The sequence below is a fragment of the Dermochelys coriacea genome, chromosome 10, assembly GCF_009764565.3.
Source record: "Dermochelys coriacea isolate rDerCor1 chromosome 10, rDerCor1.pri.v4, whole genome shotgun sequence".
Classification (NCBI taxonomy): domain Eukaryota; kingdom Metazoa; phylum Chordata; order Testudines; family Dermochelyidae; genus Dermochelys; species Dermochelys coriacea.
This window is the reverse complement of record NC_050077.1, coordinates 42567944-42590714: the sequence shown is the minus strand read 5'-3', so window position 1 is coordinate 42590714 and position 22771 is coordinate 42567944. Positions and strand designations below refer to the sequence as shown.

At 43.4% G+C, this 22771-nt stretch overlaps 1 protein-coding gene across 30 annotated transcripts in view; it reads left to right on the top strand.

Annotated features, from left to right (window-relative positions):
* The window catches only part of NEO1 (neogenin 1), a 499518-nt gene that overhangs the window by 232400 nt on the left and 244347 nt on the right, over positions 1 to 22771 (top strand). For all 30 annotated transcript variants that reach the window (XM_043493234.1, XM_043493238.1, XM_043493237.1 and 27 more), the window contains exon 3: positions 14475 to 14750. In XM_043493234.1, coding sequence (XP_043349169.1) covers positions 14475 to 14750 — 276 coding nt within the window. The remainder of the gene's footprint in view (positions 1 to 14474; positions 14751 to 22771) is intronic.

Below are 22771 nucleotides of genomic sequence, written 5' to 3'. Positions count from 1 at the left end.
CTGCTAGGCCTAGTTAATTCACTGTAGATTTGGGTACTACGAGCAGAAAAGGAAATGTTAATAACCTGAAAATTGGAGTTCTTTAAAGAGCTGCCTCTGTCAAGAGACCTATCTCTTATGTTGTTCTATTCTCATAGTTTTATACAGAATTATTGTTGGAGATAATGATTTTTAAACTAGTTATTCACTAATTTTGCTAGGGAAGCTCTCATCTGGAGTGGCTTGATTAAGACCTATTGAGAGTTGGATGCCAGATTATTTTCATGATCAGAAGAGCTACTTGAGGGCAAAAGACAATGGCCTAATCCAATAATTTGGGAACAATTTATAGAACTACAGTTTTCAAGTAATGAACCAAATTCTTATTTTTAGGAATCATAGGGATACATTTTAGATCATTTAATCATAAACTATATGAATGGTCTTTCTAAATTCCCAACATTTCAGCAATAAAAGGTTTCCAAAGCCTCCTCGGAGCAAGTATCATGCTTTACTGCTTTGTCAAGTACTTTGTTTTTCAGTAAAAGTGAATGAAAATTCATAAAATGTCAAAATAACCTATAACAAATGTTGGTGGCAAAAAGTACAGAAGGAAGACAGACTGAGTTAGTCCAAACAAAAAGGTTGACTGATATAATCAAGGACTGTGCTGAAATCAAGTTTGGTAAACAAAAGAAGTGTGGGATTGGAAATCAATGGACTAAAATTGGTGTGTCAGAAATTAGGCCTAACTGACAATCAAAATAATGAGAAGATGGGCTATTCCAGGCATCACTCCCCGTTTGGGATTCTTAAAAAGAAAAAACTTGGGGGGCCGTGAGCCCAAAAATTGCTGACAAAAAACATAAGTTGGCTGCCAACTAGGGTGACCAGGTGTCTAGTTTTTGACCGGAACACCTGGTTGAAAAGGGATCCTGGCGGCGCTGTGCAGTGGGGCTGACAGGCTCCCTGCTAGCCTCCACACCACTCAGCTCCCGGAAGCAGCGGCATGTTCCTCTTCCAGCTCCTATGCACAGGGATAGCCAGGGAGGCTCTGCATGTTGCCCTTGCTCCAAGCGCTGCCCTCGTAGCTCCCAGTGGCCTGGAACCACAACCATGGGAGCTGCAGAGGCGACGACTGTGTATGGGGCAGTGCACAGAGCTGCATGTCCGTGCCTCCTCATGGTGGGGGAGGGAGGGGGACACAACAGACATGCTGTTGCTTCTGGGAGTTGCTTCAGGTAAGTGTTGCCCAGAGCCTGCACATCTGATCCCCCTTCTCCTGCCCTCCGAACCCTCGATCCCAGGCTGGAGCACCCTTCTGCACCCCAAACTCCTCATCCCCACCCCAGAGCCTGCACCCACAGCTGGAGCACTCACCCCCCCTTACCCCAACCCCCTGCTCAGCCCTGATTCCCCCCCACCTTCTGAACCCCTCAACCCAGCCCGAACCCCCTCCTGAACCCCAGCCCCCTGAGCCAGCCCGGTGAAAATGAGCGAGTGAGTGAGGGTGGGGAGAGCAAGTGACAGAAGGCGGGGGATTGGGTGGAGTGAGTGTGGGGCCTCAGAAAGGGTGGGGTATGGGCAGAGCCTTGGAGGAGGGGTGAGGCAAGAGTGTTTGGTTTTGTGGGAGTAGAAAGTTGCAACCCTGCCAGGAGAACAGGAAAAGTCAGAGCTTTACCATCATGGTTACCACCCCACGGTCTCCTGGGACATTCTGTAACACTGTTGGGCCTTTGTTGTTTTCATAATGATACATAATGATACATATCCCGACCAGACTGGACCAGGGAGAAGAAACCCAGATGATATTGCTATCTCCACCATCTTTGACTAAATCCCAAACAACAACTGGGATGTGAGGCTTTGTCTCCCCACATGTGTCCTTTTCACTCCTCACATTATTTCTTACCTTTCCTGTCCCTCTCCTTTTCCCTTCTGTCTAATAAAAATCTGGCTTACCTGTCTAAGACTGTGTTTTATAACAGTGCTGTGTGTCTGTGACAAGAGAGGCAGCAAAATGCAATATCCTAAACAGCCCGATGCTGCTACAAGCTTGCCAGGTCTTCAAGTGGCTAATAAGAGTGAGTCATAGAATATCAGGGTTGGAGGGACCTCAGGAGGTCATCTAGTCTAACCCCCTGCTCAAAGCAGGACCAATCCCCAATTAAATCATGCCTACGTCTCTCCAGCAGCGAGGTTGCAAATGAAAGTCAACACCAGAAATAGAAAAAAGAAAAGGAGTACTTGTGGCACCTTAGAGACTAACAAATTTATTAGAGCATAAGCTTTCGTGAGCTACAGCTCACTTCATCGGATGCATTTGGTGGAAAAAACAGAGGAGAGATTTATATACACACACACAGAGAACATGAAACAATGGGTTTATCATACACACTGTAAGGAGAGTGATCACTTAAGATAAGCCATCACCAACAGCAGGGGGGGGAAGGAGGAAAACCTTTCATGGTGACAAGCAGGTAGGCTAATTCCAGCAGTTAACAAGAATATCAGAGGAACAGTGGGGGGTGGGGTGGGAGGGAGAAATACCATGGGGAAATAGTTTTACTTTGTGTAATGACTCATCCATTCCCAGTCTCTATTCAAGCCTAAGTTAATTGTATCCAGTTTGCAAATTAATTCCAATTCAGCAGTCTCTCGTTGGAGTCTGTTTTTGAAGCTTTTTTGTTGAAGTATAGCCACTCTTAGGTCTGTGATCGAGTGACCAGAGAGATTGAAGTGTTCTCCAACTGGTTTTTGAATGTTATAATTCTTGACGTCTGATTTGTGTCCATTCATTCTTTTACGTAGAGACTGTCCAGTTTGGCCAATGTACATGGCAGAGGGGCATTGCTGGCACATGATGGCATATATCACATTGGTAGATGCGCAGGTGAACGAGCCTCTGATAGTGTGGCTGATGTGATTAGGCCCTATGATGGTATCCCCTGAATAGATATGTGGACAGAGTTGGCAACGGGCTTTGTTGCAAGGATAGGTTCCTGGGTTAGTGGTTCTGTTGTGTGGTGTGTGGTTGCTGGTGAGTATTTGCTTCAGATTGGGGGGCTGTCTGTAAGCAAGGACTGGTCTGTCTCCCAAGATCTGAGAGAGCGATGGCTCGTCCTTCAGGATAGGTTGTAGATCCTTGATGATGCGTTGGAGGGGTTTTAGTTGGGGGCTGAAGGTGATGGCTAGTGGCGTTCTGTTGTTTTCTTTGTTGGGCCTGTCCTGTAGTAGGTGACTTCTGGGTACTCTTCTGGCTCTGTCAATCTGTTTCTTCACTTCAGCAGGTGGGTACTGTAGTTGTAGGAATGAATAGAGACTGGGAATGGATGAGTCATTACACAAAGTAAAACTATTTCCCCATGGTATTTCTCCCTCCCACCCCACCCCCCACTGTTCCTCTGATATTCTTGTTAACTGCTGGAATTAGCCTACCTGCTTGTCACCATGAAAGGTTTTCCTCCTTCCCCCCCCTGCTGTTGGTGATGGCTTATCTTAAGTGATCACTCTCCTTACAGTGTGTATGATAAACCCATTGTTTCATGTTCTCTGTGTGTGTGTATATAAATCTCTCCTCTGTTTTTTCCACCAAATGCATCCGATGAAGTGAGCTGTAGCTCACGAAAGCTTATGCTCTAATAAATTTGTTAGTCTCTAAGGTGCCACAAGTACTCCTTTTCTTTTTGCGAATACAGACTAACACGGCTGCTACTCTGAAACCTGTGATTATGCAAGGCACTGAATTTAGCCGTATAGAGTGGAAATCTGTCAACTTCATGAAAAAACTCGCACAGATACAGACAGACATCATCTTCCTCTCCAAATGCAAACAGATGGACATCATACCGAAAGGACTGAAGGTAAAAAATCCATTACAATCTACATACCACACAGACTATGCTGACAGCTTGTGCCACACACTCTCAAGGAAACTGCGGAACCACCTGATCAACATCCTCTACAGCAAACAGGGAAAGATTAAGAATGAGCTCTCAAAACTGGATACTCTCATAAAGAACCAACCTTCCACACAAACTTCCTCGTGGCTGGACTTTACAAAAACTAGACAAGCCATTTACAAAACACACTTTGATTCTCTACAAAAGAAAAAGGACACTAAGCTATCTAAACTACTATATGCCACAAGGGGCCACAACAATGGTTCCCGTAACCCACCCAGCAATATTGTTAATCTATCCAACTATACTCTTAGCCCAGCGGAAGAATCTGTCCTATCTCGGGGCCTCTCCTTTTGCCCCTCCACCCCCACGAACATGATACAGTTCTGTGGTGACCTAGAATCCTATTTTCGACGTCTCAGACTCAAGGAATATTTCCAACACACCTCTGACCAACATATTAACCCACAGAGACCTTCCTGCCAACACTACAAAAAGAAGGATTCTAGGTGGACTCCTCCTGAAGGTCGAAACAGCAGCCTGGATTTCTACATAGACTGCTTCCGCCGACGTGCACGAGCTGAAATTGTGGAAAAGCAGCATCGCTTACCCCATAACCTCAGCCATGCAGAACACAGTGCCATCCACAGCCTCAGAACCAACTCTGACATCATAATCAAAAAGGCTGACAAAGGAGGTGCTGTCGTCATCATAAATAGGTCAGAGTATGAACAAGAGGCTACTAGGCAGCTCTCCAACACCACTTTCTACAAGCCATTACCCTCTGATCCCACTGAGAGTTACCAAAAGAAACTACAGCATTTGCTCAAGAAACTCCCTGAAAAAGCACAAGAACAAATCCGCACAGACACACCCCTGGAGCCAGGACCTGGGGTATTCTATCTGCTACCCAAGATCCATAAACCTGGAAATCCTGGACGCCCCATCATCTCAGGCATTGGCACCCTGACAGCAGGATTGTCTGGCTATGTAGACTCCCTCCTCAGGCCCTTCGTTACCAGCACTCCCAGCTATCTTCGAGACACCACCGATTTCCTGAGGAAACTACAGTCCATTGGTGATCTTCCTAAAAACACCATCCTAGCCACTATGGATGTAGAAGCCCTCTACACCAACATTCCACACAAAGATGGACTACAAGCCGTCAGGAACAGTATCCCCGATACTGTCACGGCTAACCTGGTGGCAGAACTTTGTGACTTTGTCCTGACCCATAACTATTTCACATTTGGTGACAATGTATACCTTCAAATCAGCGGCACTGCGATGGGTACCCGCATGGCCCCACAGTATGCCAACATTTTTATGGCTGACTTAGAACAACGCTTCCTCAGCTCTCGTTCCCTAATGCCCCTACTCTACTTGCGCTACATTGATGACATCTTCATCATCTGGACCCATGGAAAAGAAGCTCTTGAGGAATTCCACCATGATTTCAACAATTTCCATCCCACCATCAACCTCAGCCTGGACCAGTCCACACAAGAGATCCACTTCCTGGACACTACGGTGCTAATAAGCGATGGTCACATAAACACCACCCTATATCGGAAACCTACTGACCGCTATTCCTACCTACATGCCTCTAGCTTTCATCCAGATCATACCACTCGATCCATTGTCTACAGCCAAGCGCTACGATATAACCGCATTTGCTCCAACCCCTCAGACAGAGACAAACACCTACAAGATCTCTATCATGCATTCCTACAACTACAGTACCCACCTGCTGAAGTGAAGAAACAGATTGACAGAGCCAGAAGAGTACCCAGAAGTCACCTACTACAGGACAGGCCCAACAAAGAAAACAACAGAACGCCACTAGCCATCACCTTCAGCCCCCAACTAAAACCCCTCCAACGCATCATCAAGGATCTACAACCTATCCTGAAGGACGAGCCATCGCTCTCTCAGATCTTGGGAGACAGACCAGTCCTTGCTTACAGACAGCCCCCCAATCTGAAGCAAATACTCACCAGCAACCACACACCACACAACAGAACCACTAACCCAGGAACCTATCCTTGCAACAAAGCCCGTTGCCAACTCTGTCCACATATCTATTCAGGGGATACCATCATAGGGCCTAATCACATCAGCCACACTATCAGAGGCTCGTTCACCTGCGCATCTACCAATGTGATATATGCCATCATGTGCCAGCAATGCCCCTCTGCCATGTACATTGGCCAAACTGGACAGTCTCTACGTAAAAGAATGAATGGACACAAATCAGACGTCAAGAATTATAACATTCAAAAACCAGTTGGAGAACACTTCAATCTCTCTGGTCACTCGATCACAGACCTAAGAGTGGCTATACTTCAACAAAAAAGCTTCAAAAACAGACTCCAACGAGAGACTGCTGAATTGGAATTAATTTGCAAACTGGATACAATTAACTTAGGCTTGAATAGAGACTGGGAATGGATGAGTCATTACACAAAGTAAAACTATTTCCCCATGGTATTTCTCCCTCCCACCCCACCCCCCACTGTTCCTCTGATATTCTTGTTAACTGCTGGAATTAGCCTACCTGCTTGTCACCATGAAAGGTTTTCCTCCTTCCCCCCCCTGCTGTTGGTGATGGCTTATCTTAAGTGATCACTCTCCTTACAGTGTGTATGATAAACCCATTGTTTCATGTTCTCTGTGTGTGTGTATATAAATCTCTCCTCTGTTTTTTCCACCAAATGCATCCGATGAAGTGAGCTGTAGCTCACGAAAGCTTATGCTCTAATAAATTTGTTAGTCTCTAAGGTGCCACAAGTACTCCTTTTCTTTTTGCGAATACAGACTAACACGGCTGCTACTCTGAAACCAGAAATAGAAGTTGCCTTTTTTATCTTTGCCATTCTTTTCTCTCCCCTATCGTGTCCATTTGTCTTGTTTTGTCTTCCTAGAAAATAGGATTGGACTTGAACAGCAGCAGCAATAATAGCCTCAGCCCATCTCAACTAACTTCTCTTTTCTCTGCCAGTGGCCTTCATCTCCTCTTTCATTCAACCGTGTGAATGATCACAATCTGAGACTAAATCCACCTTAGTCACAAAATGATCGGCAGAGAAGTAAGTTTGTCGCAGGGTTCTTAGAAGCTAGATAAGATAAGTGGCACAGACATGGAAACAGCTATGATAGCCATAATTACCATTACATAATCATTTCCATTCTAACCCAGTTTCTTGAGAAGCTCATAACTGTCTGAAGCTTTCACCTTTCAGGCTGAAATTCTCCCTTTTTGGGTTAACAAGGGATTTTTTTCTTGAAGTTTGAGCAAAAATGGTTAAAGAGACTGAGTAAAATGGGAATGATAAAAATATTTTCTGCACTATTTTATTACACAGCTCTACAACCAAATAACTGAGTGTTGAAGGATGAAATTTTAACATGGAAATGACCCTCTTTGAGAAATGCCTTCACTTTTTCAGGGAAAAAATGGTTTTATGTGACAGAGCTGAGAAACCTGAATAATGAATATGCACAGCAGTTTGCCAAGCTCATATAGTGAGTAGCTAAATAAGGATTTGTTTCACACACAGTATGTTCGTTGCTAACGCAGCTGGATAGCGAAAAGTCAAGAGGGCTCCTGCAGACTTTATAAGATCCTTATGAGATTGAGGGAAGGGCTCTGTAGGAACCCTGGCTCTGCTCCTGCAGCTCTAGTAAAATACTCAGAATCCCTTCCCTGTGAATTTTGAATGAAACTGTGAAGTGAGCTGGGAATGAGGCAAGAAGACCATGAAAGAGACCAACATTAAATCATCTCAAATGAAGTTCATGGTTTGGTATACAGAGACCACAGCCTGCTTAATGTCATGGAAAAACTCCATTACAAATCCATTTAAACATTTTATTAATGATATAGAATAAGGAAAAACAGTTGAAGCATTTGAAATTTAAACTGTTAAGTAAGGCTTTCATTTTACAATATCCCTTCATCCCTTTTCCTTTAGCTGCAGATTGTCCTGGAAAGGAAAAATCTCCTTGTTTGACAGTCCCTCAGGTGGTAATAACTGGTAAAAAGTGAAGGCATTTCTCAAAGGGGGTCATTTCTACGCTAATATTTCATCCTTCAACACTCAGTTATTTTGATTGTAGAGCTGTGTAATAAAATATTGTGGAAAAATATTTTTTATCATTCCCATTTTACTCGGGCCTGGTCTACACTACGGGATTAGGTCGAATTTAGCCGCGTTAAGTCGATTTAAAAATGACTGCGTCTACACAACCAACCCCGTTCTGTCGACCTAAAGGGCTCTTAAAATAGACTTCTGTACTCCTCCCTGACAAGGGGAGTAGCACTAAAATCGACCGTGCTGGGTCGAATTTGGAGTACTGTGAACACAAATCGACAGTATTGCCTGCAAGGAGCTATCCCAGAGTTCTCCATTGTGACCGCTCTGGACAGCACTTTGAACTCCGATGCACTAGCCAGGTACAAAGGAAAAACCCTGTGAACTTTTGAATTTCATTTCCTGTTTGTTCATCATGGCTAACTCAGCAGCACAGGTGACCATGTAGTCCCCACCAGAATCGTCGAGCGTAGAATGTTTCTACGCTCCCCCTATCATCTCTATCCCTGTGGTTATCGCAGATTAGAAGGCGAAAAAAATGCACTCGCGATGACATATTTTCTGAGCTCTGGGCCTACAGCTTTTATAGTCAAAACGCTTTGCTTGCTGCATATGTGAGGAAGTAGCATGAGTTTGTCATTTGACTGATATTGTTGATCAATTGACTTGTGGCTTGTTATAGAAGAGTCTTATGGTGACTTGTGAATTATGGTGCAAATCTGATCTAGCTGTGTAGTAAATTAAATTACTTTTCTGCCTTTAGATATGTACTAGTGTTCTCTTGATTTTATTTCCATTGAGATTTTTCAGATCATTCTGGAACTCATAGATATGCAGGGCTGATAGAGTACTTCATTTACTTTGGGAAAACTCAATTGTCTTTGCTTTTAGTAAGTTCGTTAAAATACTTTGCAAAAAATGTTTTGGTAGTGTGACAGGGTTGGGCCAGATGGCTACAGGAGAGTAATAGATGGCAGATACATTGGCCCCAGGTTAAGTAGGTCCCTTTTCCCTGGGTAAGGTAACAGGGAAGGTTCCAGAACAATCAGGAACCTTCTGGAGACAGTTAAGGCAGACAGGCTGATTGGCTGCAGATGTTTTAATCAAAAAGCTGCTAGAATCAATTAAGGCAGGCTAATCAGGGCACCTGGGTTTAAAAAGGAGCTCACTTCAGTTTATGATGCATGTGTAAGGAGCTGGGAGCAAGAGGCGCTAGGAGCTGAGAGTGAGAATGTGGACTGTTGGAGGACTGAGTACAAGCATTATCAGACACCAGGAGGAAGGTCCTATGGTGAGGATAAATAAGGTGTTGGGAGGAGGCCATGGGGAAGTAGCCCAGGGAATTGTAGCTGTCGCACAGCTGTTCCAGGAGACATTCTAGACATCTGCATTCCACAGGGCCCTGGTGTGGAACCCGGAGTAGGCCTGGGTTCCCCCCAAATCCTCCCAACTCCTGGTCAGGCACAAGAGGAGTTGACCTGGACTGTGGTTCACGAAAACGGCCAAGCTGAGGGCTGCCGTGAAGCTCCAAGGCGAGCAAATCCACCAATAAGCGCAAGACCCACCAAGGTAGAGGAGGAACTTTGTCACAGTAGACAACTTTTCACTTGGCAGGGGTGAATGGAAAAGTGAAAATACTTTGTAACTTGTTTGAAAAAACAAAACAAAATAAAAACCCAAATGCTTGAAAGTCAGGAAATTATCAATTAAAATTCCCGACACCAACCTTAGTTCTGCTCTTATACAGTCATTTGTTCTCTGCTTACTAGTGGGAAACACACATGAGTTGCCACATGGAAGAAACAAATCTACCTGTTGCATATATGAATTACAAGAATATGGTAAAAAGAAAAGGAGTACTTGTGGCACCTTAGAGACTAACAAATTTATTAGAGCATAAGCTTTCGTGAGCTACAGCTCACTTCATCGGATGCATTTGGTGGAAAAAACAGAGGGGAGATTGATATAACACACAGAGAACATGAAACAATGGGTTTATCATACACACTGTAAGGAGAGTGATCACTTAAGATAAGCCATCACCAGCAGCGGGGGGGGGGGAAACCTTTCATGGTGACAAGCAAGGTAGGCCATTTCCAACAGTTAACAAGAATATCTGAGGAACAGTGGGGGGTGGGGGGGGGAGAAATAACATGGGGAAATAGTTTTACTTTGTGTAATGACTCATCCATTCCCAGTCTCTATTCAAGCCTAAGTTAATTGTATCCAGTTTGCAAATTAATTCCAATTCAGCAGTCTCTTGTTGGAGTCTGTTTTTGAAGCTTTTTTGTTGAAGGATAGCCACTCTCAGGTCTGTAATCGAGTGACCAGAGAGATTGAAGTGTTCTCCAACTGGTTTTTGAATGTTATAATTCTTGACGTCTGATTTGTGTTCCTACCAACACTACAAAAAGAAGGATTCTGGGTGGACTCCTCCTGAAGGTCAAAACAGCAGCCTGGACTTCTACATAGAGTGCTTCCGCCGACGTGCACGAGCTGAAATTGTGGAAAAGCAGCATCGCTTGCCCCATAACCTCAACCATGCAGAACACAATGCCATCCACAGCCTCAGAAACAACTCTGACTTCATAATCAAAAAGGCTGACAAAGGAGGTGCTGTCGTCGTCATGAATAGGTCGGAGTATGAACAAGAGGCTACTAGGCAGCTTTCCAACGCCACTTTCTACAAGTCATTACCTTCTGATCCCACTGAGAGTTACCAAAAGAAACTACAGCATTTGCTCAAGAAACTCCCTGAAAAAGCACAAGAACAAATCCGCACAGACACACCCCTAGAACCTCAACCCGGGGTATTCTGTCTGCTACCCAAGATCCATAAACCTGGAAATCCTGGACGCCCCATCATCTCAGGCATTGGCACCCTGACAGCAGGATTATCTGGCTATGTAGACTCCCTCCTCAGGCCCTACGTTACCAGCACTCCCAGCTATCTTTGAGACACCACTGACTTCCTGAGGAAACTACAGTCCATTGGTGATCTTCCTAAAACACCATCCTAGCCACTATGGATGTAGAAGCCCTCTACAGCAATATTCCACACAAAGATTGACTACAAGCCGTCAGGAACAGTATCCCCGATAATGTCACGGCTAACCTGGTGGCTGAACTTTGTGACTTTGTCCTCACCCATAACTATTTCACATTTGGGGACAATGTATACCTTCAAATCAGCGGCACTGCGATGGGTACCCTCATGGCCCCACAGTATGCCAACATTTTTATGGCTGACTTAGAACAACGCTTCCTCAGCTCTCGTCTCCTAATGCCCCTACTCTACTTGCGCTACATTGATGACATCTTCATCATCTGGACCCATGGAAAAGAAGCCCTTGAGGAATTCCACCATGATTTCAACAATTTCCATCCCCCCATCAACCTCAGCCTGGACCAGTCCACACAAGAGATCCACTTCCTGGACCCTACGGTGCTAATAAGCGATGGTCACATAAACACCACCCTATATCGGAAACCTACTGACCGCTATTCCTACCTACATGCCTCTAGCTTTCATCCAGATCACACCACACGATCCAGTGTCTACAGCCAAGCTCTACGATATAACCGCATTTGCTCCAACCCCTCAGACAGAGATGAACACCTACAAGATCTCTATCATGCATTCCTACAACTACAATACCCACCTGCTGAAGTGAAGAAACAGATTGATAGAGCCAGAAGATTACCCGGAAGTCACCTACTACAGGACAAGCCCAACAAAGAAAATAACAGAACGCCACTAGCCATCACCTTCAGCCCCCAACTAAAACCTCTCCAACGCATCATCAAGGATCTACAACCTATCCTGAAGGACGACCCATCCCTCTTACAGATCTTGGGAGACAGGCCAGTCCTTGCTTACAGACAGCCCCCCAATCTGAAGCAAATACTCACCAGCAACCACACACCACACAACAGAACCACCAACCCAGGAACCTATCCTTGCAACAAAGCCCGTTGCCAACTCTGTCCACTTATCTATTCAGGGGACACCATCATAGGGCCTAATCACATAAGCCACACTATCAGAGGCTCATTCACCTGCGCATCTACCAATGTGATATATGCCATCATGTGCCAGCAATGCCCCTCTGCCATGTACATTGGTCAAACTGGACAGTCTCTATGTAAAAGAATGAATGGACACAAATCAGACATCAAGAATTATAACATTCAAAAACCAGTTGGAGAACACTTCAATCTCTCTGGTCACTCGATTACAGACCTGAGAGTGGCTATCCTTCAACAAAAAAGCTTCAAAAACAGACTCCAACGAGAGACTGCTGAATTGGAATTTGCAAACTGGATACAATTAACTTAGGCTTGAATAGAGACTGGGAATGGATGGGTCATTACACAAAGTAAAACTATTTCCCCATGGTATTTCTCCCCCCCACCCCCCACTGTTCCTCTGATATTCTAGTTAACTGCTGGAATTAGCCTACCTTGCTTGTCACCATGAAAGGTTTTCCTCCTTTCCCCCCCCCCTGCTGCTGGTGATGGCTTATCTTAAGTGATCACTCTCCTTACAGTGTGTATGATAAACCCATTGTTTCATGTTCTCTGTGTGTGTGTGTATATCAATCTCCCCTCTGTTTTTTCCACCAAATGCATCCGATGAAGTAAGCTATAGCTCACGAAAGCTTATGCTCAAATAAATTTGTTAGTCTCTAAGGTGCCACAAGTACTCCTTTTCTTTTTGCGAATACAGACTAACACGGCTGCTACTCTGAAACCTGTAAGAATATGGTATTGAGTCAATGCTACAACCAGTATTTACTCTTCTAGGTTTTACTGTGTACAGAGATTAATCTTGCCTTGTAAGGGTGGATGGGTTATCATGATGTCTAAACTGAATGAGTAGGATACATGGAGTACACTTTTATCACTAACCTCTATCTGGATTTCTGACCAATATTAGTAATATCAGCAGAGCCCCACCTGTTTTAGAAGATATGGTGTGAGCCCCAGCTCGTGTGGTGAACAGAGGGTAGGATTATTTCTCTGTCACATTTGTAGAAAGTAAGATGATCTCTTGGAACATGGGTTTCTGGTCAGTATCCAGTGCGTGGGCTGGGTTTCCAAACTGGTATGTAATTTCCTCGGGGTTTGTGGCCTGTACTGGAAAATTTATATTTGGGTGGGGGTTGGAAAAGAGAGACAGACAGAATAAATTGGTGTTGGAACTTGAAGTAAATTTCCTGATTTATGAGAATTTAGGGTTTTTAAACTTTAACATTGTTAGTTTGTTAAAGGGAAATAATCTCATCCTTTTCCTGAATTAACTTTTGTCTAGGCATTTTGTTAGGCCTTTTAAACAAATTTTGAAGACTGCAGAGCAATCCATTTTTATTATAATGTTTCAGCTAGATTTGTTGGTTTATCTAGAAAGTGATATAGTTTAAAGCCAGTAGTGTGCAAAATACAACTGTTATGCCATAGTACTGCATCCAGGAATAACTTTTTTGTAAGGCAAAGAAATTAAATACACAAAAATACATAAATGCAAAGTTAAGGCTGAAAATATAAACACTTGCATATGAAGAAATTCCAAATGCTACATTAGTCATGTTGCTCATGTGCACCAGTACAGCGGTATTTTAAGTTTAGTATGTACAAAGGGGCCTAAGGGAGTTATGCACTACATTCCTACTGTGTTTTAATTAGATTGAATGACTAAATGACTGTGAAGTTAATGTATATATTTGTCGTTTGTGTAGTGAACACTGATAATGTTGCCATTGTGGGGTGGGGGGCACACTTCTAAATTTCCTGACTTTTGAATTTAAATTCTTAACTTAAACCTCTCATCAACGGATAATTGTATTGAATAGACCCTCTCACAGAATGTAGGATCTGGGAAGGGAGGAGCATTCCAAGAGCCTCCTCTCCTTCCCCAGAGCATGTGTTATGTTTTCTGATAATTTCAGTCCTTATTCTCAGCCCTGGGGTGAATAGCACTCAAAAAAATGCTGAGAGGAAATGGGGCCATGTGCAGTCCCTCTCTGAGTTCCTGATATGATTCTACACCACAACTTACTTGGACCAGTGGCTAGATTCCATAATTTGGCCCAAAGCATATATAGCCTGATGTCCAAGAGGGGACTGGTCTAGGCTTCACCATTTTTTCTGGGGTACCGTTGGCTTCCTAGGGACACAGAGAGGGAGCACACAGGGAAGTGGGTGAGTTTTCTTTGCAGGTGGTCTCCTTCTCCCATAAAGGCTTTCACAATTTAGCTCTGTGTTTTTTCCCCTATTAAAACATATTTAATATGATGTCCCATGTAGAATCTGTGTTGTATTCACTTGTTGTTCAAATAAGCAATTTTTTTTCCTTGTTCTCATCCATATCTGCTGATTCTAAAAAGCAGGAGTGCAACTTTTGTCAGGCTTAGAAGTCAGATTGCTGGTTTGAACTTCAGAATTGTGGTAGTTTGGCGTAATTTTGATTTTTCCATTCTCTCTTCACTTTCCTCTCCAGGACTTCCAAGGTTCACTAGCCAGCCAGAATCAACATCTGTCTATAGAGGAAACAGCGTAATTCTGAACTGCGAGGTCAATGCTGATCTGGTACCATTTGTGAGGTGGGAGCAGGATCGTCAGCCATTCTTTTTGGATGACCGTATATTCACATTACCGAGTGGAGCTCTAATCATTAGCAACGTTACAGATGGGGATGGAGGACTCTATCGCTGTGTCATTGAAAGTGGTGGTTCCCCCAAATACAGTGATGAAGCAGAGCTTAAAGTTCTTCCAGGTACTAATCTATTTTTTAAAAGATTTTTCCCCATCAGTCTATGAATTTGCATACTTGTGTGTTATCTCCTGTAATGATAAGATGAAAGGAAAACATAATAGGAACACTTACTAGATAGAAGGAAAGGAGATCTGGCAAGCAGCAGTCTGCTGCCAAATGGCAGCTGGGACTTTAAATATGACAGAGGTAATGGCAGCCCTAAAGCAATCAAGAAAAGTGTGCTGGGAAAGAGTTCCTATAAAAGGTTCCCTACACTGGAGAGTTTTGTTTGTGAGGAGGCAATTGTAAAGAAAGGAGCTGGTCACTCTTTTGAGGCAAGATGTGTAGATAGGCATCTTCAGGTTTTCGAGAATGGAGTCTGGTGTTTGAAATACCTATGCCGAAGATTTTCAAAAGTCACTGGTATTTGTGATTGCCTCAGTTTTGCGGTACCCTACTTGAGGCATTTTTAGAGAGACCTAATTTTTAGAAAATACTGAGCATTCAGCTGCTGAAAATAAGGCCCATTTAAGATGTCTCCAATTGAGCACCCAGAAATGGGGAGAGACAAAATCACTAGTCACTTCTGAAAAATCTTGACCATGTTTATCTTTTTCACAGATTACCTTTCTATAATAAAACTAAGGAGTAACTATGACATCAACTATTTGCAGTTTAGTATATTTAGTGTAATACAGGACAACTGAACAGCAGTATGACTAGATGTTCTAACAGGAATACGGCTATAAAAATGGATCAGAAATAAGACATTGAGTTGGGTGCAGTCCAACCCGTAGCTCTTCTGACCAGTATGAGAGCTTGTTTTACATGGACTTTTCCATTGATTGTGCAGAAGTTTTGACTCTTTCTTTCTAACTTTTTTTTGATAGTTTAGAGTGCTGATTCCACTTCCACTGTTTGAATACCTGCTCCAATTAGGTCACTTTCAGTCTAGTTAAACTGCCATGGAAAACATAGAATCCCTGTGAATTACAGCTGCTTTGGATGCCTGTTAAAAACCAGAGTTTGTCAAACCACAAGTGAGCTGTAGCTCACGAAAGCTTATGCTCTAATAAATTTGTTAGTCTCTAAGGTGCCACAAGTACTCCTTTTCTTTTTTTATAGTCTTCAAACCATGATTGAATTCTTGTTTTAAACTTGCTACACCTTGCTTTTAAAATATTTCTGAGTATTTGCAGGGCCTTTCAGATGAGCTCTAGAGACTTCCAGGTTTGTGGTGATTATAAGGATTCTTTGGAATTTCTATCATGCTATGTAGCCTCCTGGTTTAGATTATATTATTGCACAAGATACCCACATGTTAGGGACTACACTTTCCTTGTCAGGGGAAATGTGAAAATGTTGAAAATGAAATTGCATGTCTATAGAGAAGGAATTTCAATCTTCTCCTGATTTTAGTGTCTGTCTTTTTGAATGGAAATTAAATTGTCCCATAGAATGTTCTGTGTTCCTATATCTTGGCTGGACAGGTAATTGATTGCTCAGTTTGAGATTCACTTGAAAGAAAGACCTATCTCTAATGCTCTTTAATCCATTCTGCCCTAAATTGTAAATCAATGCCTATCACCTGGTCTACACGAGAAAAATTTAACTGGTTAAAGCTCCTAGAATATTTGTAAAACACCTAGAATATATTGCATTTACTGAGTCAGGAATTGGATAGAGTGCAGAGTCCTGCACTTAGGAAGGAAGAATCCCATGCACCGCTACAGGCTGGGGACCAACTGGCTAAGCAGCAGTTCTGCAGAAAAGGACCTGGGGATTACAGTGGATGAGAAGCTGGATACGAGTCAGCAGTGTGTCCTTGTTGCCAAGAAGACCAACGGCATAATGGGCTCTATTAGTAGGAGCATGGCCAGCAGATTGAGGAAAGTGATTATTCTCCTTTATTTAGCACTGGTGAGACCACACCTGGAGTACTGTGTCCAGTTTTGGTCTCCCCACTACAGAACGGATGTGGACAAATTGGAGAGAGTCCAGGGGAGGGCAACGAAAATGATTAGGGGGCTGGGCCACATGACTTATGGGGAGAGGCTGAGGGAACTGGGCTTATTTAGTCTGCGGAAGAGAAGAGTGAGGGGGGATTTGATAGCAGCCTTCAACTACCTGAAGGGGGCTTCCAAAGAGGATGGAGCATGGCCATTCTCAGTGGTGGCAGATAACAGAATAAGAAACAATGGTTTCAAGTTGCAGTGTTGGGAGGTCTAGGTTGGATATTAAGAAACACTATTTCATGATTAGGATGCTGAAGCACTGGAATGGGTTACCTAGGGAGGTGGTGGAATCTCCATCCTTAGAAGTTTTTAAGGCCCGGCTTGACAAAGCTTTGGTTGGGATGAATTAGTTGGTGTTGGTCCTGCTTTCAGCAGGGGATTGGATTAGATGACCTACTGAGGTCTCTTCCAACACTAACATTCTATGATTGGCACAATGACAGTTAGACTTAGTCAATGGAGTTTAAGAACACCCTTTACTGAGGTTTCTTTCTGAATAGGGATGTGTTGAAGCATATGCTTACATACTTTTCCGAGTCTGGGCCTCAAATTCAAGTTAATTTTTTTAGGTTTAAACATTCTTTACTTTGTCTCCATTAGTATATGTTTACTTACTGAAAATTTAATTTGTTGTTTTTCTTTCTTAAATTAGTGGGATACAAAACAACACAAATTGTGAGTTTGACTGATTAATCAGTCAGCTTAGTAAGTGACTAAAATGTTTTTGTAAAACCCTAACGAGATACCAATATTTAGTTAGAAATAATTACTTCATTTAATTTGAAGAGAGTAACTTTTATTGAGAGTAACTTTTAGGTCCATCAGTGGCTATTAGGCAGGATGGACAGGGATGGTGTCCCTAGCCTTTGTTTGCCAGAAGCTGGGAATGGGTGACAGGGAATGGATCACTTGATGATTACCTGTTCTATTCATTCCCTCTGGGGCATCTGGTATTGGCTGTTGTTGGAAGATAGGATACTGGGCTAAATGGACCTTTGGTCTCACCCAGTATGTCTGTTCTTATTGAAAGAGATATCAGTTGTCTATCATACTGTTCTGAGCAAGAACTAGCCATCAGTCTCATAATTCTGAGTCAATATAGTTGAAAGGAGAATGTTAGTTTCTAATCAACCAGCACAAGTTTAATCACAGCATTTTTTATTTTAACATTTTAAACAGTTCATTTCAGTTTTGTGTCATGTTAATAGCAGAAGCAGGTTTCTTCATAATTTTAATTTCATATAAATGACTAGACATTAGCAGCAAATGCATTTCAGCATCATTTTACACACAGAAAACACATCTCTGCAATTGTATGCTCTAGGAAAGGAGAAAAAAGCAAGAAAATACTTTTTTCCTTAAATTAAAACTCCTTCACAAACCTTTTAGATACCTCGGATATATTACTTATGATCAACATCACTGACCCCCTGTCCATCCATGGTAAATGCTCCGTAACTTTTCTCTGGTTTATAAAACAGTTAACAATAAAACAAACCAGACTAAACATGTAGTGTCTGCATAAATACTTTTTGGTATAAGCTGTGCATGTAGAAACTCCTATATTTCATGACTAGCTAGACATGTCCTCCTTATAGTGAGTGGAAAGCTAAAACATATTGACAACTAGTGCAAAATATAATTTATATCAGTATTTCAACTTACCAATTTGAGATCCAAAAGATGCAAACTCATGTTTTTGTAGCAATGAATTTTGTAACCGGCAAAAAACCCCGTATGAGAGTAAACTATATAATTCAATATATCTTCTTTATTCTCAGCTGTAGTTATTTTTATTAATTTTGTGTGCGCGCCATGAGGATTGACAAATTTTTAGAAGAGATAAATCTGGTTGAAAAATTTCTGCTTTAGGTTCTTCAAGTTTGGAAAAAATGAACTTCTCCTCATTCCTCCATCCACACAGGCAGATGAGTGCTCCTTTTATTGGCTGCAAAACTACCTCTCAGGAGGAGCCTGCCTGAAAGTCCTAGGTCTTCCTTTCATTTTTTATACAGCAGGACATTGATTCTGAGTTCTGCAATTATTTTCTAATATAGGAATGCAAGGAGAAGTGCCTGGATTGTGGCACCAGTTTTTCCTAGTCTTAAGAAGAATTTAACTACTACTCCTCTGATTGGCTTGCTTGGGACATGAGTAAAACCCTCTGACTCTACATAGGGGTGGGAAACCTTTTTTCTATTGGGGGCCACTGACCCACAGAAAAAAATCAGTCGCAGGCCACACACAGCTTCCGGGGGGGAAGGCTCTGGGCTTCCCCTAGGCTCTGGGGCGAGGCCAGAAGTGAGGGGGTTCAGAGTGCGGGAGGGGGCTCCAGGCTAGGGCCAAGGGGTTTTAAGTGGGGGAGCGGGCTCAGGGCTGGGGCAGGAGGTTGGGGTCGGGGTGTGGGTTATGGGAGGGAGTTCGAGTACGGGAGGGAGTTCAGACCTTGGGCAAGGAGTCCTTGGGGAGGTGCAGGCTCTGGGAGGGACCCAGGGCTCGGGCCAGGGGTTGCGGTGCAGGAGGAGGTGAGGGGTGCAGGCTCCTGTGAGCGGGCAGGGCTCACCAGGTGAAATGATAAATATGATGAGCAATGGTCTAAGTACATTAGTTGCCTAGCTGTTGTTGAGTGTGTCTTTTGGCATCATGACATGACAAAGGTGAATTCTGAGGAGGGATTTGAAGGAAGACAACATAGTGGCTCTGCAGATTTTTACAGGGAATTCCCCTCATAATGGACGACATAAGAAAAATGCAAAGATATTTGAAGGAAAATTGGAGTGATGGGTGATAAATGTTGGCATTGTTCGCAGAGTAGAGATAGGAGTTGATGGCTCAGAAGTATACAAGAGATGATAGGTAAGGTGAGGTGAAACCTTGAACGTCTTTAATGGTGAAGACAAGTAGTTTTTATATGATGCAGTGGAGTAGTGGGTGTGAAAGGAGGAATTAGAAGGATGGTTCTTGGTGTGATCAGAGTGATGAACCCAGGAATATGATCTTTGCATAGCATTTTGAATAGATTTGAGGGTTTGTCCAATTTTAGAGATTGTCTGTCAACTAACTTCCTCCTTTGTAGTGGATGAGACACACATGCACATGCAGACTACTAGGTATTGATCTTATGGTGGTGAGTGTAACATATACACTCTCAAAAGGCTCTGCCTGAAGTCCTGGCGCTTGAAAGGCTGGTATTAGCAGGAGAAGACTATTAATTAAAGTGGTAGAAATGGTGTTATTTTCTAGGAAATCAGTTACTTTCAGGGGATATTATAGGTTCTGTGTTAAAATTACGTACTGTGGTAGGGACAAGGGATACAAACCAAAGTCCTGTTCCATCCTGACCAGGATAGGGTCAAAAGGACACCCTCAGTGGATAAGCTTGAGCTTTGGGTAATAGCAGCATCTTTTTTCTAGGGTTACACAGCGGGTCACTGCGGATACATCTACACAGTGAGAAAAGACCTGTGGCAGTGAGTCTCAGAGCCCGGATCAACTGACTTGAGCTCTCAGGGCTCATGTTGCAGAACTAAAAATAACAGTGAAGACGTTTGGCTGGAGCACGGGATCTGAAACCTGGAGAGGTGGAGGAGTCTCTGAGCCTGGGCACCCAGCCAGAGCGTCTGCACTACTATTTTTAGTCCCTCAGCGCAAGCCCTGCAAGCCTGACCTAGGTACCCGGATTCTGAGACTTGCTGCCATGTTTTTTGTTTTTGTTTTGCTCTGTACATGTACCCTGAGTTTTTCAATGTGGGAAGAAAAAGTGTATATTTGTCTCAAGAGAAATTTTCATTTCTGGGACTCTGATTTAGTGCAGAGTAGACGGTTGCGCAGTATTCAAACCAATGAATGCCCTATTTCTCATTTCTGTCTGTCAGTGGAGGGTGGCCTTTTCTGATAACCATCACCTATGCTAGAAAAATGTGGCAGTTTGCTTGTTTTAACTTTCTTTCTAGATAGGCTGATCCTGAGAAACTGTCTCATTTTCAGACTCAAAATAAAGTTAGAGTGCCATATGGGCAAGGACTTTCATCTCCCAACCTTTTCCCTAATTCTAAATATCCAAAAGCACAGTAGTATTTTAATGTCCTTACCACGTTTATCCACTGAAATAAGTAGCCTTAGGCCCTTGGATACTCTTAGTTTTTACAAGTGGCCTGAGAAAGGAAAAAGCTGTCTCCTTTTGTGTAGCATAAGGCTTGTATTACTGAAGCTCATGACAGCTTATGCTCAAATAAATTTGTTAGTCTCTAAGGTGCCACAAGTACTCCTTTTCTTTTTGCGAATACAGACTAACACGGCTGCTACTCTGAAACCTGACAAATCAGTCAGTTTGACTTCTTTCTCTCAGCTCAGGTTGACTCTGCCACAGGGATTTCATTTTCTAGGCAGAAAGAGTTGGTATATAGACTTGGCAGCTTGGTTTGTAGGCTTGGCAGGATTCAGTTTTAATGGATAGATGTAGGTCAACGTCTATTTCAGCTGACACACTGAAATTGACGAAAAATGTGTCTGTCAGTAACAATCGGCAGGAGTGTACCCTTCCCTGCTTGCACCTGTGTGTATCGGGTGTTACTGGCCCTGCAGCAGTGCAGGGAGCCCTCTGCAGCCGTAATGTCATGGACCTGCTCATATTTCATCCAGAGGGCTTCCTGCACTGCCACAGGACCAGTGACATCCAATCTCTGCAGGCGCAAGATGTGGTGGGGAGAGGGTGACCAGATGTCCCGATTTTATAGGGACAATCCCGATTTTTGGGTCTTTTTCTTATGTAGCTCCTATTACCTCCCACCCCCGTCCCGAAATTTCACATTTACTGTCTGGTCACCCTAGGTGGGGAGGCTGCATTCCTGGCGCAACAGAGCAGACATTCCTGCCTAGACCCGCAAAGAGGACTATGAATCCTCTGCCGCAGAGGAGGCCACCCGTCTGCTGAATGGCTCTGTCTTGAACAGGAGTCATTCAACAGTGGGTGGCCTCCCCCCGGCAGGGGACATATAATGCTTCTTGCAGTTCTGGCTGAGAGGTCTCTGCTTTGCTCTGCCTAGCCAGCACCGCAGCCTTCCACTCACCTTGCACCTGCAGGGACTGGGTGTCACTGGCTCTGTTGGCTCTTTAGGGAGCCCTCTGCAGTAACTTTGTCACAACCCTGCTCTCTCACTCATCAACCACAAGTGTCAGAGCCATGCTTGGGCAGATACTGTTCAGCAGCAGCCTGTGGCTGGGGACCTGTTCTCCTCCTAGCAATCCTGGCCTGGGGTCTGTGGTGTGCTAGGTCAGGACCGTAGCTTCCCCCACTCTTTGTGCCTTGGGCCCCTCAGCCTCCTTTGTCAGCACTGTGCCACCACCCATTTTCATTCTCATTTTCAACTGTAAAAATAAAAACAGTTACAAATAGAAAAAATATTAAAAATAAAAATATTCTTAAAAATAGAAAAAATATTAATCATCTAAATTAGCAAAAATAAAAATCGAACTCTGTCAATCCTAAGTGTTTGACAGGTAGCCACCTGAAAGCATTCTGTACACATCTTTCCAAAGTGCTACAAAATAATTGCTGCTGAATCTTCAAATGCTGCTAGTAAAGACTGTGTCCCAGGTTTAGTGGAGTGGGAAAGATGAATTAATTCAAGTGAGTCATCATTAACCCACCTTGCAGTTTTAAAATTGTTTCACAGAGCCTGTTAGTCCCAGCCTCGGGGAACCTTGAGCAGAAAGAGTAATTTCTTTTTTGTTGTTAGTGTTCCCACCACAGGGTCTTGTAGTTTGTTGTGAAGTTTGGACCAGTCAGCTACTCGTATAGTGTTTAGTTCTTCTTCAAGTGATGGTCCCTATTGTATTCCACAGAGGGTTTACGTATATGCACCATGCATCCGGAGCTGGAGATTCTGAAAGTAGTTGTGTTCATTGGTCCATGCGTGCGTCCTTGGCTCGCCTCATTGTTTCACCTGAGGTGATAAAGGGCAGGGCGGACCAACCATGTATCCAGTTCCTTCTCACCTCCACATGGTCTGAGTCAGAACTCTTAGT